This window comes from Miniopterus natalensis, chromosome 10 (assembly GCF_054644295.1).
Source record: "Miniopterus natalensis isolate mMinNat1 chromosome 10, mMinNat1.hap1, whole genome shotgun sequence".
Lineage (NCBI taxonomy): Eukaryota > Metazoa > Chordata > Mammalia > Chiroptera > Miniopteridae > Miniopterus > Miniopterus natalensis.
The window spans coordinates 79,231,010-79,248,830 of NC_142090.1; the positions used below are offsets into that span (position 1 = coordinate 79,231,010).

The following is a 17,821-nucleotide window of genomic DNA, read 5'->3' on the forward strand; positions in this document are numbered from 1 at the left end:
ATTGCTGAAACTGTAGCTAAAGGGTGTGTGGGAGGGGGCCCTTCGGGAAGGAAAAGCACAACTGGGCTGCCCAGGGAGCTGCCCCTCGGATGGGGCGCAGGCCCGGGCGGGACTGTGGGGGAGCCGAGGCTGTGCCAGCTCCTGATCGTGGCTGCTGAGGAGAGAGCAGCACGTGGGTCCTCCCTGCCGTCAGCAGAGCTGAGCTCTTCAATGAAGTGGGCTCCGGGAGGGCTCTGCCTCTGCTCAGCGGAGCTCCGGCCAGAAGCCTTGGGAGGCAGGGGCGGTGCAGCTGCTGCCGGGCTCTCGGGAGGACCTGGACTCTCTCCCTTGGCTGTGGGCTCGGGGACCGGGGACAGCTGGGCTCCACGCCACCCAAGCCATGCCGGCCAACCTCACAGAGGGCAGCCCCGATGCCAACGGGACCGTGCAGACGCTGGATTCTCACTCGGCCGTCTGCTTCCCCACAAGTTTTGCAGAAGGAGTGGAAGAAGAGGAGCGGGGGTCCTTCTACTCTTCCTTCAGGGTAAGTGTCCCGCCTCCCACTTCCAGGCGGATTTTAAATAACGGGACAAGTGGAACTGAAGAGACCTCCCGCAAGTATAAAGAGCCAGGATTGCAGAGGGGGCAGTTTCTTCTCTTAAAAGAATGAAATAGAAAACCAAGCTGGTGAGCTAGAGCCGCAGGTTCTGCACACCGCGCAGGGACCTGTTTTGTAGTTTTTTATGAATAGGGGTCTTTTTTTTTCCTGCTGCTGGTGCTGAAAACGTGTGAATATGAGTGGATGATTGTTTAAAATTTCTCTCCTTTCCTTAGGCGCAAGTATGTTGAATTCATCCTATAGTCATGCTTGAAATGTCTGTCTTCTAGGGGTAGTGCTGTGAGTTTTTTGCGGGGAACGTCAGAGGGGTGTCATAGCCCACATCCCCCGGGGACAGGAGGTGCCAGGGGAGACGCAGGCCCAGGAAGGAAAGAAGGGACACACTTTCTTTATTGATTCTTTGCACTGAGTATCAGTTAAAAACAGACTCTTGGACGCTGGGTGGTGTGACTGTTGGCAACAAGTGGTCTCCTAGAACAAAGGCATCAGAGTTTGGTGAGTTTCAACTTGAAAGGATGCGGGGGCCACATGGGGGAATTGATCCTCATTAAGAATTGACACTGCTCCCTTCTCTGCCACAAGGCTGTGGTCAGGGCCAAACCGGGGAGCAGGAAAACAACAGTTTCCTGCTTCTTGCGGCAGGATGCCTGAGGTGTTCAGATCATTCCACACGTGCCCATTGGCACATCCGGTCATTGCAACAATTCCCAGGTCTCAAACGGGTCCTTTATACCCACATGGAAAACACTTCAAGAAAAACTCTAGCAGTTTTTTTTTTTAAAAACCCTCTTGGTATTCTGGAAATAATTTGGTTTTTACCCAACAAGGTAGAATTACTGTAACATCCCCCTTCCTCCTGGAGCTTTGCTTCCCTGCAAGACTTTCAGCAGGGAGCTGTCTCTGGGGCCAGGCTTGAGCTCCTCAAGGCGAAGACTCATCGCAGAGCAGGAGTGAGTCACGCAGGCCGGCGGCGGGGACCCAGTCCCTCCGAGCCACCTGGTAGAGCAGGAACACGCCCAGCCCAGCCCAGCCGCCAGCTCCACGCAGAAACGCACGGGGAAAGCGGGGCGTGTTGCCATTTACCGACGACTGACAATCCCGCCCGTCAACTGCCGCAGACCCGGAGCCTCTGCCCTGGAGAAGCGGCCTGCGTGCGCTCGGCTCTGCCTCTGCAGCCTCTTTGATATTTATAGGACGTGACAGCAAACAGAGCGAAGAGAGCCCGGCCACCGCGACAGGGGGAATAATGGGCAAGAAGGCCTTTGTTCTGAGACGCAGGCAGTAATCACTAGAGCTGGCCCTGGCCCTGGCCCTGGCCGGGCGCTCAGCTGGTTAGAGCGTCGTCCTGACACGTCAGGGTTGCAGGTTTGATCTCGGGTCAGGGCACGGACAAAAATTCACCCAATGAATGCACAGATACGTGAAACCACAAATCCATGTTTCTCTCTCTCTCTCTTTCTCTATCTTTAAAAAAAAAATCACTCTCAGCCGAAACCCTGTTTGCCGTTTTTTAAAAATTCAGCTCCTAAAGGGATATTTTGACTCTCTGGACAAACAAATCGCTGCCCGCTCCCCACTGGGGTTTGTACTCTGTCCTGGCAACGTCGTCTCCGGGCACCAACAGGAATCGCCTTGTTTCTCTCTCATTCCTGTTGACATGTTTGCCATCAAGCAACTAGATCGCTGGAGGAGGGAGGCAGGAAGAGAGCAGGTCAGGCGCTCACAACGTTCCATCTCATTTTTTGAGAGGTGAAAGCATTGACTTAAAATAATGATTGTTTTTAGTTCCACACAATCCACAGTGGGAACCCAGCTGAAATGTCTCAGTCTAACTTTCTCCACGGCCCCCTTGGAGCATAAGCAGTTCTGAGGCTCTGCTGATGCAGAAACAGTTCTGATAAAAGAAAATTAAAACACCCTTGTTCACAGGGATGCTTTTATCCCACTTGCAGCTCAAGGAGAAAGTGAGAATTGTGCTTGCTTACTGTCTGTCAAGCATGGCCTTTTAATCCCCGTTGCCTTTACAAAAGCAGTTCAAATATTATAAAAATAGAAATGGCAACAGCAGTAAAAGCAGCAGAACTAATAACAACAGCAACATCCATCCATCTCATTTGCTGTGGGCTTTCTTGGTGACGGGAATCCTTGTAAATGACTTCTGAGAAATATCTCATTTAATTCTCACAATTCACAGAATATCCTTCCACCTGGAATTGACTTCCATTATCATCTGTGTTTATCTAAGTTCTACTCACTCTTTAAGGCTCCTTGTAGGTTGCTTCCTCCACGAAGCCCCCCTGGACTTATTCCTCCTCTGAATTCCAGTAGTGCCGTGGCATGTACCTCTCCCCTTGTGATAATCCAAGTCTGTCTTCATCTGCTCTTTCAATATCTGTAACAGTCATTAAGCTCCTTGAGTGCAAGCAATGCCTGATGTTTGTTTCAGATTCTCTCCAGAAACCAGCACCACCCTGGGCATACTCGATAAACATTTATTGCAGAAACGAAGTGTGGTGTTCTGTTCTCTCAGTTGCCTACCTGTTGTCGTACGGGGAAACAGAAAGCTTGCTTTCCCCATGAGGGCGGTGGGGGTCTTATTAAACAGGCCAGCCCTGCCCGGCCTGGCCTCTACCAGCTGTACTCACCGAGGCCCTTCTCTGCAGGCCCATTCAGCACATCCCCATCCGATTTCTAAGCCAACGTGCCCAAGGCAGGTTATAGATTCCGGTGGGTGGGGTATGGAATTGTTTATGGCACCTTGGACTGGGACCCCTTACCTGGTTCAGCCCAGGGGAGCCTGTACCCACTGCATTGCAGCCCTACCTAGACTCAGCTGTCTTGCCTCAGCCACATGCCTGGGTTTCTAACTTGGTTTCCTACCCAGCACTCTAGTTCTCCAAACCCCAAAGCTCTCTTGGCAGAAGACAAGGTATCCCTGTCTAGATCTTACGAGCCCCTCCCTCACAGGTTAGAGCCTCTTTACCCTTCCCATCTCCACCCCCAAATTCTTGCCCCGCTTCCCCCACCGCTCTAACCTACTCTGCCACCCTAAGCATGTCTTCAGATATCAGCAGGGGGCAGGGGTGAGTTCACCACTTTCTTCCTCTATCATGAGCTTCAAGTGACTAACACTCTGTGGTCAGTCCTGGGTTCAAGGTCCTCGGTTCAGGCCCTGGTTTCCTTCCCAGTTTTCAATTTCTTGTACTTTCAAGGTCCCATCCAGTTCAGTTCCTCAAGTCCTAAACCTCAGCATTAAGGAATTGCCTGGGCATCAAGAATCTACCAGAAGTTTCCAAGGAAGATGGGACCTGTCTTGTCGGAAAGTAAACTGGGGACCTGAATAAAAAAACTATCCCAGTGGAAGACAAATATGGAACAGTAGCCTCTTCATAACAGCCTTTAACTCGGCCGGGGAATTCGCTAGCAGTGAATCTCAAATCCCAAATCTCTGATTCTAATGATGAGAAAATGAATTCAAAGTAACCGAGAGGGAAGCCCGGCTCGATTAGTCACTTGCTTATGTTATAAAATAATGCAAATGAACTCAGTTTTATTGCTCGTAGGTGAGGGGAGAAGCATGAACCAAGACTGCTAGATATTACCTAATGCTAATCTTTTATTAAGTCTCTTTTAGTGAGTAGTTACAAACGGCACCCAATTAGTCTAATTGTTTGTATGCAAATGATGGCTTCTAAGCGCTTGAAGGTGATTGGCCACCGTCTGGCGCCCCTCCCCCCTGCCTGCTGCCTTCCTGTTCATTTCCTAACGCATCCTTCCCCCGTTCATGTACCGAATGCGAATTCCAGTCCAACCCTTCTCCCAGTTATCGCACCCTGGGCTGCAAGCAAGAACCCAGCTTAAGGAGTTTAAGTCCCCTGTGTGTGCTTGTAGTCCCTGTATCGGGGCTGTAAGGACTCACTCTCCCTACGGGACCAGCAGTTTCACCTTCAGTGGCTGTCACTCAGACTGCTCTCTGCCCACCTGCCTGCCCCCCGGATCCCTCCTCTTCTGCCACCACACCCCTTTGGGACTCGCGTGTCTCCATTCCTGCCCTGGCCCCCAGGACACCGTCAGTGACGTCCTTCCTGGAGCCCAGGAGCCCTGGGTCCCCTCGGCTTCCCGTGTGTCTCCCACAAGTTATAACAGGGCCCTTGCACTCCCATCACGCATCTGCACCGTCTTCTCATTGGTTCCACTCAGCATGTTCGTTCGGAGTTTCCCGGTTGAGTCCTGCAGCTGTTCCAGGGAAATCACTGCTCGTGTCGCTGGGCCAAAGGGTTAGTAAGGGCTGCTCTTCACTGCCTGCGCCCGCCACCCAGACCTCACGCTCCACTCCCGAGTTCCCGACCCTGGCAGGCCCACCGTGCCCAACTTCACCCCGTGCCCTTGAGAAAGACTCCGGCGTTGCTGGCTGGCCCCACGAGGATGCCGTGCAGTTGCCGAGCTCGACACCCGAGCTGTGAGAAAGGAAAACTCTATCAGTTACATTTCTCTTTGTGTGACTGATGCATCTGGTGGCAGGTCACATATTCTTAGCTAATCCAGAGTAAGCTCAGTCATTACAGAGTTTTTGGCCTTTGAAGGGTTTTCCGTTGTCCGACTGGGGAAGCGTGGGAGCCGCAGGGGGTGAGGGAGGGTGGCTTCTGCTGCGTGATCACCAGTGTGGCGGGAGGAGAGAGGGCCAACCCAGGGAGGGATCTGAGCAAGGTGGCATCGGCCGAGATGAAGAGTCCTTCTGGCCTTCAGAAGTGGGCATCCTGGTCCCCACCCAGCCCAGGCCAGGCTTGCTCTGCCTTCTGCTGCAGCGCCCCTTTGTCATTCCTCCTTCAGGGACACGGGTGGTCACAGCTCCCTCCTTCCCTCTCTCCGTCCTGGCTACGTTTCTGCGTCCTTACTGGGAATGGGAAGTTTCACTTCTCCACTCCCAATTCCAGGTAGCAGAAAGCTAAGTGGGGTTGCCTCTGGTTCTTTCTGTACCCACGTGGCCATCACAACCGGATAACTCTCACACCACAACAGCTGGGAAGATCCCCGGGGCTGCCAGTCCCGGCTTCTATCCACAAGCCCCCTTCCTGCCCTGAGCCCCCACACTTAGCACTGTCATCTCCTCCTCTCTCTCTGTCTTAACCTGTGGAGGTGGCAATATAATGTCCTGTCATCGGTGTCCCCTCTCCTGACGTCTGTCCCACCGTTGTACCCCCCAACACTCCCGTGTCCCTTAGCCTCTTCCTCTGTCCTGGGGAAACTGACCACACACCCAGACTTCTTATTCTAGGCTCTCTGCTCTGAATGCTCTCAGGAGGGAAAGAGCCATTTCTCCCCACGCCTTTAGGACTCCCTCCAAGAGGCATCTGAAAGCCTGAAGATGGCTTCTTTCTCCTGGGAACTGAGTGTGAAGATTTTCCCCCTCAGGGCACATGGAGTTAAGCTCTTTGGCTGCCAGGCCGGGGGAGGTTTTATCAAGGAAGCAGAGAGAGACATCCATTAATGCTCCAAGATGTCCCCCTGACATCCTCGGAATAATTTCCTGTTGATGTCATGGGCCAGAATGCTTCCAACCATGAACTTGAGTGGGCAGGATATGTGACTTTATTTTTCTGTAACTGCATTTGGCTTCTCTCTGGGCCTCTCAGTCCACCTGATTGTAGAAAATGTAGCCTGGTCACCCCCAGGTGTAAACTCAGGCTCTCACATCTTCGTCACTTTAGGGAGGCACAGATCTGACACCACCCTGCTGGGGCCAAGTCCCAGCGCCACCAGCCAGGCTACGTGACCATTGCAGCCTGCTTCTGTGGGTGCCTTGGTTTACTCATCCACAGCCAATGCTAATAACTGATTGTTCCTGGGAGGGTGGTCGTGAGAGGTTAAGTGCCCGAACGCTTGTGAATGAAGCTGCTGAGAACAGCGAGTGACCTGAATGGACGGACTCAATCAGCGTGAGCTCTTATACCCCCAGGCACTAGTAGTTCCACTCTTTCCTCAAAGCTACTTGCTGAGAGGCCACGAGCTAGCATTGTCTGCATGCAAGAGCCTCTAAGGACTCTAGGAGAGGTCACTGCAGGGTGGGACTCTCCAGAATGGCTTCCATGTGCATGAGGTCCTCAGACAGTGGTGGTGAGTTGAGCTTTTCTTTTCTTTCAATTGGACCATGGAAAATGTAGAATAAGATATTTAGAGAAGATTCCATTTCTTACTTTATCATGCAGATATAACCTCTGATTTTTATCTAGACAATCGTAATGGCCGGCAACAGGAAGGGCTATTTAAAGTGGTAAATTATGCCCTAGCCAGAGAAAGAATGGGCTACTCTGCCAACAAGACTCTCTAGGCCATGAGAAAGCAAAACCACCCAAGGTCACCATGGACATTTGCCCACGGAGTGACTGGTGAGAGGTGGGGGGCCTGATGTCCCATCCTGGGCGGGGGAGGCCTACAAGACTCACACGGCACGCAGGGGACCTGGGAATGCAGGCAAGGGAACGAGAAGACACATGGAAACCAAGACAGATGACCAACTGTGTGAACTGGGCGCACACTAACTCGTGAGCCTTTTAAACTCTGCTGACCAACAAGCACCCAGCTGAGGCGCACAGGAAGTGAGGCCAAGAAGAGCAGCAGCTTAGGGCATCCGGGCTTGTGCGAGGCCCTCCCCCCCCTTCCCCTGCCTGTGCTCCGCCAGATGTTCGGCGCCCTGCCCCTGCCTCGCATCTGCATCTGCTTCTGCTCCTCCTCTTGCCAGCCCCCGGGTTTCTCTGCACCTGCCGCTGCTCTGGGAATCGCAGGTGGAAAGGATCAGGCTGGGCTGGGCTGGGCTGAGCTGAGCTGAGCCGAGCCTTGGGGGGGGGGTCCTCAGTGACTTTCCACTGTTTATCAGCACCTCCGGAACAAAAAATAAAATCCCACGGGCTTATTTTTTAATTATATGGATCATCGGGGAGAATAGTTTCTTGATATTTTTATTCCATAGTAATTACCTCTGTTTCTACTGCCTTTATAGAGATCTGAGCCTAATTTGAACCAAATGTTAGTTTTCTATATTTGAAGGGTCTAGAACTCAAATAGCAGTTTCAGAGTTAATCCCAGTTCTGGGTACACAGCAGATGCTCCATTTGTTTGTTCAACAAATATTAATTACTGCCTGGACCTGGAGCCCAGTGGGGTTTCAGATGATTTCTTGCATCTCTGGTCTGGTGTTTTATGAGAATTCAGATGGAATCCCTGAATGTAATTGCCTCGAAGCTTCCGATACATCCTGTTTGTGATCAACCCGGAGGTCCTCTTGTGATCTAAGAATGAATCCCCAAAAGGGGCTAATGTTACAATGAATGTGGGACACTGGAGTTTTTGTTTTGGGGGAAATCCGAGGATCCACTAGTGGTCAGGAAGCTGGATCAGACAGCTATGCAAAAGGAGTCCCCTGCACCCAACTGTGGTTGAAATGAGAACAGTTAGGCCACAGGTGGGAAATTAACATTGCTCATGGACGTGAAAGATGATCCATGGCAGCAATGAAGAAATACTCCAGATCTTAATGCTCCTAACCCTTTCCAGTTGGAGCAGAAAGAGCTGATGTAGTTATTTAATACGTCCTGGAGGTGAAACTAGGAAAGAAATGTTAGGCAGCAAATGGCTTCCCTGTTCAGCCCCAGTTTGAAGGAAGTAAACCTGTTGTCTTCTGTCACCTATGATGACAGCGCTGAGAGGTAGGGCAAAGGCCATTCTGGGAATGAAGACAATTAAAGAAAATTTCAGATGGGGAAGAATCTTTTCTCTTGGTAGCAGGCTCCTCTAACTCAGGACGAAGACCCAGGGTGGACTTTTCCGTGTTTTTTAAATAGCTGGTTCTCAGGACACTGGCCCCGGTTCTCATTTATATATAAGATTTTCTCTGCTCTGTGACCACACCTATTGATCAGGGACGGCCCCATCTGTCCTCTGCCTTCACTCATACTTTCGCCAGGTACCCTGTTTCTTTGCTTGGCTACTTCTACTCACATTTTCAGACTCAACTCATATATTAATTTCTCCAGGACCTACCTTTGGACCAGCCATGATCAGACTCTTTTCAAGTTCTCCATTATAATAGGCCACATTGAAATTTTCTGTCTACATATATGCCTCCACCATCAGACTATGAGCTCCTGTCTTAGCCTTCCTTCCATCCCCAAACTATTTTGAACTTGCTACTGGATTCTCAATAAATGCCTGTTGAACTTAATTATACAGAACGCAGAACAGTATAATAAAATTCACAACAATATAGTTTCAAGAACAGTTTTCCCACCTCTGGCCTGAGTATCATCCCTAAACCACAACATATATGCCAAGGCTCTCCCTCAGGAGAAATGCCCCCCCCCCCCCATATGCTACCTGAGAGTCCACAGGGTGACTTAGTCCACAACTCCCTGGAACCATCTTGGGCCACAGCCCTGCTGTCAGCCTCGACAGATCCAGGCTGTGACAATACCTCCAGCCCTATTCATGTTTCTGTTCTCCATGCAGGAGCCCCTGCCAGCTCGTCCCACCAGCCCCTAGTCAGAGCTGCCACCTGCATCCCTGACCTGGATGCCTGTAATGCTATGAAAAGCTTTACCGAAATATAAAACCTGAATTCACATCCCCACATATATATAGCTTTATATCATTTTTACTTTTGGTAATAGTAATCCATTAAAATGTCCTGTTATCTATTTTTTATAATTGAATATTCGAAATAAAGACTACCCTGGGTAATTCAAGATACGATTACCATAGCTCTAGGTAAAGCAGTTAGAAAAGGTGACTGCAGATAAGAGGGTCTGATGACAGTAATTCAGCTGTATTTGCGAGGATGTCTCCCAGCTGGGTTCCTGGGAAGGGTGGTGAAGATGCGGATTCTCAAAAGGGGTGTCATGGGGAGGAGGTGGTGGTGGGACGAATCCGGGGCGAGCCCTCCCGAGCAAGCCCAGCCCTCCCTCCTCCTCCCGCGTGGCCGTTCCTGGTTGCTGCCCCTGGCAGTGCCTTCTGAGGTGGCAGGTGGGTGGGCCACAGGGAGAGGCTGGGGCCGGCTCCTGATGAGAGCTCCCATCTGGTCCGACGTGCTTAGCTCCCGGGGTTCGCCAGGGCCCCTGCCTGTTCCCACTCCCCAGGTGTAATGGGGAGTCCTAAGCTCTGCAGTCTGTCCCTACCTGTCTCACTTTAACTGGCGTGTTCTCTGTGTTACGTGCTGATTCGTCTTCAATGGAATGAGACGTTTTCAGATCCTCACTCTTGATATTTCCAACCCACCTCTGCAAATTAATGAGGCTGTGAGCAGCCGCAGGGGCTGGGTGCTGTGAATGACAGGCGGCACCCAGGTCCGGTGACAAGGCAGCGCAGCTTCTCTGCCCGCTCGCTGAGGGCAGAGGCTGAGTTATAACCTTTCTGAGACTTCATTTCCTCCCTTGGGAAGGAAGATATATTTGCTCTTTCCTGTGTTTGGGATATTACCATCTTCAACACGACAGAGATGACAATCATCATAAAATGAACCGTGGAAGTGTAAGGGGTACGGAAAGCTCTGTGGTCCCTGGGCAGATGGTGTCGCTGTATCCTGTGTGACATGCAGGATGACTGCCATATGGAGGCCACACGTGGCTCCAGTGTGCGTCCACTCAACCACATACTGAGCATTAACCTTTTGCTTGGCCTGGGGGGAGACAGTCACAAAACTGACCCAGCTCCCAAAACCCAGCTTCACAAAAGTCAGAAGAAAAATCTACAAGATCTGTTTCCCACTTGAAAATTGAAAGTAAATGAGGAAACTTCACCAACTCCAGCCCCAAACTGGAGCAGAAAACCAGTACAGCAAGCAAGGCATGGGCTTTCCAGTTAAGCAAAGCAATATTCCAATCTCAGCCGCATCCCTGATGAACCAGGTAACCAGCCAAGTTAGTAACTTCTCTGAGCCCCATTTCTTCCCTAAAAGACTGAGGACAGCGACATCAGCGACATCTCATTGGTCAGGTTGTTAGGATGAAATGAGCAGTAAGCAAAGCGTCTCAAACAATGCTCAGCACAGGGCAGTCAATCAACAACAACGCTTATCGATCACCTACTATACAGTGCAAACTGAAGAAGTCAGGTGCTAGATTAATGGAGTCGCTCCAATAATGTTGTTCCTGTTCATTGCAATGATTGTTAAAGATCCTTTAGACATATTATCTCCCAGTTTCCAGGACTCCACTGGGAAAGAGGGTCAGCATTCCTTGGGTTTGGGGAACCTACGCCTGACCCATCCACTTCCAACTAGAGTCACCCAACTAAATGTCCTGTGTTTCCCGAAATATTCTCATTTCAGATAACCTTGTCTGTGGCACTTCTAAGTGCCCTTGTACTTGTCACTGACCCCACAGCCTTCCTACAGGTGTTTATTAAGCACCTTCCGCAGGGAGCGGTGACCCAGACCCAATGCCTGCCCTCATGGGCATCCTTTTGGCCTTGGAGACATATCCCTCGGAGTCAAATCCCAGGTTCCCGCACTGGGGCAGCACCAGCAGCATCCAGAACACGGTACTTCGTCCCTCCGAATCCCACGTTGGGATTGTCTGGTCTGCAGACAGCGATGCCACCGCATGGCCTCAGTCACTCGAGGTGGAAGACGAATCAGCCATGAATCCACAACCATGTAACCGCGTAGAAAACACCCTAGTGTTTCATCATTGAACAACTCCCAGCTTCCTCTGTTCTACTAGCATTGAGCGCCTGGCTGGAGTTTTTTCTCTGGCCACCACCAGGGAGCCGTTCACCCCCAACTATACTCTGTGGTTGGACAGGGTGCCTGGGTGGAGGGGGTGCAGGTGGGCGCCTGTTAGGCTCGGGTGAAACTCAACAGAGAACAGGATGAACAGGGCGAAGCTGAGCATCGTTCTTAAAAGGCTGTGAGTTACTTATAAATACACGTCTCACACCTACGGGCAGCCCGCGGAACTAAGGCAGGCGACAGACCGCTTTCATTGTGTGCATGCTACGCTTCAGACGCGTCTAGAAATCTCCATTGTCATCACCGTATATATCCATCCCAGGCATCCCGAGGCAGATTTTATTTTTATCTCCATCTTATAAATGAGAAAACAGGCTCGGGGAGGTTATCAGCAACACATCCCGTGCCTAGCAAGTAGCAAAGATTCTGGTTCCAAGTCAGGCCGGTGATGAAGCCACTTTTATACCAAATCACTCACCTGGCTGCGCTGCTCAAATGCCTCTGAACTTTTTTCCGCAGTTCCCATAATTTTCCAAGTCCTCGAATTACCCTTACAGTGGAAGGTCCCTGCTTTATTCAAAGTCAGGTGATCGTGGGTGTTAGTCACTCTAAATGCCTTCAGGGCATCGTCGCAGGTGCCTGACCGAGCAGCTGGGCGCCGCAGCGCAGCCAAGGGGACCTGCAGCCCTGACCACCCGGGGCCTCCTCAGGCTCGCCCCCTCCTCTGCAAACAGGACCCGCTCCTCAGGCCTCAGTCTTAGACTCGGGCATTCTTACCGGGGCCCTGCCCAGGCCTGTTGGGCTGAAGTCTCGTGGCTTTCCATTTGGTGCCTGCCTCTGGATCCAGGGCCCCAAGCTTCTCATCCCCAGCCCGGCCCTGTGTCCAGTCCGTCGCGGCGCCCTGACCCTCTGCTCATTCTGGGCTATGGGATTTAAACAGGTGAAAACTCCATTTGAAGGAATCATGGAGAACTTTCTGTGAAAGATGTGGCATTTTAAATAAGTAGCATTTCTGCTTCCCCCCTGATTTTTACTAATTATGCATTATTCAGTAGAGCTTTAATATTACTATAGCATAAAACTCTGTAAAAAGAAAACGATAACCCATAACCACACTAGCCTACAATAACCACCACTGACCTTTTAGAGTACTTCAGTCTTTTTCCCACACGTATAGTCACACCCAACATGGAATTTTATCATGTTTTCCCACTTCTTGTTATGAGCATTTTTGATGTTGCTACATAATCTTTCCGGCTGTCATGGTTCATAGCTACATAATTATTCGCTGAACTGAAGAGTTTTATTAACTTTACCATCCTGTTATCTTTAAGCAATGCCTGATTTTCTTCTTACAATAAATATGCACATCTTTGCACTGTAGTGGTCTTTTCCATCCCTTGAATTCTGTCACATAGACTTAAAATTGCTTGGCCAAAGAATGCATGCCTTTGAGGGCCTCTTGACATAGTATTTTTAAAGGTTGCATCAATGTCGGTGTAAATAAGGACCAGGGGCCTTCGGTCTCTGGAGGGTGGAGCTTTGACAGTGGGACATGAGGCCAGAAGGAAGACCTTCCAGCGCCGAAGCCCGAGCCTTGCATTCTGCAAAGTCCCCGGGTGCCCCAGGTGACTGGTTTGTGTCGCTCACGTTTCAGACCGAGCAGCTGATCACGCTATGGGTCCTCTTTGTCTTCACCATGGTGGGAAACACCGCTGTGCTGTTTTCCACGTGGAGGCGGAAGAGGAAGTCGAGGATGACCTTCTTCGTGACCCAGCTGGCGGTGACAGGTAGGCCGCTGCGCGGGGCAGGGACAGGAAAGCGGCTGCGGCTGCGGGAGGCCTGAGGCTTCTCGCCCTCGATTATTTTCCCAACAGAAACGGTAGACTGTCCGTCCAAAAGACATCAGCAAATTTGGGAGTAATTTCGATTGGGACATAAAACCCATATTTGAATATTTCTTCCAGCAAATGTAACACATTGAAATATCTGTAAGATTCCATTACAAAAATAACTCACTACACAACAGAGTTGAAAATACCAATATCAGTGCACCAAAGGGTTCTAGAAGGTTCCACTCTCCCTATACACAGCAGCCTCCACAGTTCACTAAGGTGATATGACCACATCATACCTATGAGCTTACAGGGGAGATCCCAGGAAATGGACCAGAATGATCTCTACTCAATAATATGAGTGGTATCTCAAGTACTTTGCAGATTTAAGTCCATGGGCACTATGTTTGAAGTGCAAGTGACATGCAACACCACTGCTGGGCTTGCTATAAGGACATAAGATGATAACCAGGATCGGGATGCTTAAACGCGGGTTTGGGGAACGGCCAGTGTAGCTGAAGTATGAATGCATCGTGCCCAGGGAGGGAACGGAGTGGTCTGTGAAGGAAATGCCCCCTCAGAGATGGGTCCAGTTCAAATGGGTAGGAAAACACCTCCAAGGGGAGAGTCCGATTCCGCCGATCAGAGGAGGGAATGTGCAGACGAGACTCCTGGAGGGTCCAGCCTAAGACGGGCTTGAAGTCCTGAGCTCTGGGAACAAGGTGGCTGTCATGTGAGTTGAATTTGAATCAGACAAATGCAAAAATAATAATAAGTATTAAGTGCTAACAAGAAGCGATGGAAAGTGACTGTCAGAAAGGGCGTCTGGTGCACTCCGGCCTCGTCGGGTTGCACTGGGTTGCAGCAACGGCAGTGGACAGTCTCTGGGAATTGTCTTGAGCCACAATATATGAAAAATACAACAGTGCAATTGCCAAGAGAACCTCGGCCGCGCAATGTTGGTAACCTGAAAACCCCCCTCTTACAAAGAGCAGCAGCCCATCTGCCCAAGCTGGGCTCCAGCGACCCGGGTTGAAAACAAGGCCCTGCCTAGAAGTATAAAGATGGCAAGAGGGGCCCTAAGAGAAGCCCGAGTCACGAGGTGGGACTTGTGATGGGAGGAAGCTACTTCCATCTTCCCTGCAAACGGGAACCCCATTTTTCATTCCTAGGGTTTTAAGAGTAAAGGGTAATCAGGACTATCCTGCAAATACTGAGATGCAGAATCCTGGAGGGTGTAATAACTTATTTCATTATCTTTCTTCAATTTCCATGTTGTAACTCACATTCTACACAGACGCGGTAAATGAGTTGGAATCAGATTTAGCCACACGTACATAAGATCCAGAGAATGATGGTATAAGGATTTGTTTTTATCTCAGGTAAGGAATTCTAGAGATAAACAATCAGGGTTCATAATGTGTTCCTTTGTCATGGGGGACCCAGGCTCCTCTTTATTTCTACTCCATGAAAAGAAATTCATCCTCAAGGTCAGCTCTTGGTAAAGAAGGTTCTTGGTTCAAGGTGGCTGCTGGAATTCCTGCCATCACACCTGCATTCTAGTCAATGGGAAGGAAAAGAGAAAGACAGACAAGAGGGGCCTACGCCAGCTACCTGCTCTCTTAGCTGGCATTCCTACCACTCCAGCCCCTTAACTTTTGCTTGCATTTCATTTGCCATCTCTAACTGAAGAAAAAGCCCTTTGTTTGCTATTTGCTGTTTGTTTTTAACCCGGGCCCATTGGCCACAATAAAATCAGCTTTCTTTTCATAGGAAAGAATGAGAGAATAGAGGTAAGGGGCAGTCTCTGGCAAAGCGTGTCTTTCCTACTTCCATTGAGAAGGGAGCTTAGACAAAGGATGTCTGTTGACCACCCATTCCCCAGCTCTGAGGATGCTTCCTCCAGGGAGCCACGCTCTCTTCTTATGGCCTCTTCTCTCAGCAGACTGGTATCTGCCCAATCTCCATACACTGGAGTGGCCCATTAGATTGCTTCATTATGTAGGGAAATTATTATTGGCTGTTTAGATTTTTCCAAAGTAAATTTCCAAAATAAACTTCTCTCTGGGCAACTTTCAAAGATGCAATACAGTATTGTTTACCATAGTCACTGTGGTATATTTCATATTGTCAGCTGTTTATATTTTTCCAAAATAAATTTGGCTATTAAAACACATCTAAGCTATGATGAATATTTTTACAATTAAATCTTGTGAGCATTACTTATTATTTAGGAAAGTTTACAGACGTGGACTTACTGACAGGCTGGTGTGGCTCAGTGGCTAAGCATCAACCCATGAACTAGAAGGTCATGGTTCGATTCCCCATCAGGGCACATGCCTGGGTTTCGGTCTCCATCCCCAGCAGGGACCATGCAGGAGGCAGCCGATCAATGACTCTCTCTCATCATTGATGTTTCTCTCTCTCTCCCTCCCTCCAAAAATATATATTAAAAAAATAAATTAAATAAAATAAAAAAGGAGCAGACTTACTGCATCAAAGAAAGACACTGGTGTGGCTTTCAAATTGGCTGATGTCTTTTTAGGTCACCGAGGACTCAAAGATCATGAAAAATGTCATAAGACAAATGCTCTAGAAGCCACCACCAGAGACACACAGTCTTGTTTTAAAGCCTCCCTGGCTTGCAATGCTTACAGAGCCCTTACCGGTTTCTTCAGGGCAGGGATTCTCTCTGCTTATCCGTTAATGACACTTACACACATACTCAAGTATAATTTGCTTATTTTAAAAGGAGCATTTTCTTCCATGCAGCCAGTGTATCGGAGAAGAATCCAAACCTAATTTGTCTTCTTTTGTCCCACGGCGATGACAGCAGTGCTCGTGCATTTGTGAAAACAAAGAGCACACCACTTACCAGAACATTTGGATGGAGGAGGCGTTTCAGTTTTGCACCTGTTTTAACTCACTTTCCCCTTCTCCACATTTCTGACCCATTCAAAAACAGCCTCTCTCCGAATTCTCTGTATCCAGTTGGGATTTCAGCTGTAGGGTTACTCTTGAGGATAGAAGGAAACCAGAAGATCTCCAAGTTGCTGTTTCTGCTACTTCCGCAATTTTAGCACTTTTGATTCTAACGATTTTCTGGATGAATTTGATGACTGTTTATATTGATGAGCTGAAGTGCCAATTAAAATTTATTAGTCATTTATCATCTTCAAGACTTGTCTGTTTTATTCGAATACAGTAAAGAAGGGGGGCTGATGAGAGTAACTCCCAGGGAGCAGTCAACAAAGGGAATTTTGGGCACGCACCCAAATAACTTCCTTCTTCTGAAAGGGCCTCATCTTCTCATATTAGTAAAAGAAATTAGCTTTCCTCAAAGCACTTTCTGGACAGTAATTCACTAATGAACTGAGGAATTCTTCACCCTCAAACCCTCCCGCTCATTATCTGAAAACAGAAAGTTTTGAGGCTCAGCGAGGGAGGTGAGGCCAGGAGCGTGGAGGTCATGTGTGGAGTTCAATGCCACTTTTCCGTGCTGATTTCATTCACTTTTTTCCCCTGGGTTTTTAAATTACTTAATTCCTTAATACTTAATTCCTTATTTATTTTAATTCTGCTCATTCATTTTTTTCACTTTCATATTTTTTACCGGTATTGAGATAAAGTTGACATAGAACACGTGTGTAAGCTTAAGGTGTCCAAAGCAATATGTATATATTAAAAAATGATTACCATAATAATTTTAGCTAGTATCCATCCCTTCACATAGTTGCAATTCATGTGTGTGTTAAGAAATTTTAAAAACTTTTCTTTGAGCTACTTTCAAATATATACTGCAGTATTGTTTACTACGGTCACTGTGTTATAGTTTATATCCCCTGAACTTATTGATCTTATAACTAGAAGTTTGTACCTTTTGACCAGCTTTACTGATTTCCCCTAACCCCCACCTCTGGCAACTACCAATCTGTCCTCTGTTCCTATGAGTTTGGGTTTTTTTTAACATTTCACATACAAGTGAAATCACACAGCATGTGTCTTCCTCTGTGTGACTTATTTCACTTGGTATATTGCACTCAAGATTTATCTATATTGTCATAAATTGAGATCTCCTTTTTCATGACTGACTCATATTCCGTTGTATATATCTACCAAACATTTTTTATCCATTCATCTGTTGATGGACAATTAGGTTGTTTTCATGTCTTGGCTACCGTATACAATATTGCCATGAGTGTGAGGGTGCAGATCACTCCTGAAGATGGAGATTTCACTTTATTCAGACACATACCAAAGTGTGAAATTGTTGGATCAGATGGTAGTTCTATTTTTAATCTTTTGAGGAATTTCCATACTGTTTTTCCATAGAGGCTGCACCAATTTACAATCCCACCAACAATGTCTGAGGCTTCCTTTTTCTCCACTTCCTTGCTAACACTGTTCTCCCTTTTCTTTTGTTAATAGCCATTCTATCACATGTGAAGTGATATCTCATTGTGGTTTGATGTGCATTTTCCTGATATTAGTGATGTTGAGCACCTTTCCACGTACCCGTTGGCCATTTGAATACCTTCTTTGGAAAAATGCCTATTGAGGTCCTATGACAATTTAAATGGATTATTTCTCTTTTGGTTATTGAGTTGTATGAATTTTTTATATACTTTGGGTATCAATCCCATATCAAATCAATGGTTTGTAAATATT

General features: G+C 48.4%; 1 protein-coding gene across 3 annotated transcripts in view; it reads left to right on the plus strand.

The window, feature by feature from the left end:
- Window positions 1-379: 379 nt before the first annotated feature.
- The window catches only part of NPSR1 (neuropeptide S receptor 1), a 75,298-nt gene continuing 57,856 nt past the window's right edge, over window positions 380-17,821 (plus strand). For all 3 annotated transcript variants that reach the window (XM_087821435.1, XM_087821436.1, XM_087821437.1), the window contains exons 1-2: window positions 380-523; window positions 12,976-13,108. In XM_087821435.1, coding sequence (XP_087677561.1) covers window positions 380-523; window positions 12,976-13,108 — 277 coding nt within the window. The remainder of the gene's footprint in view (window positions 524-12,975; window positions 13,109-17,821) is intronic.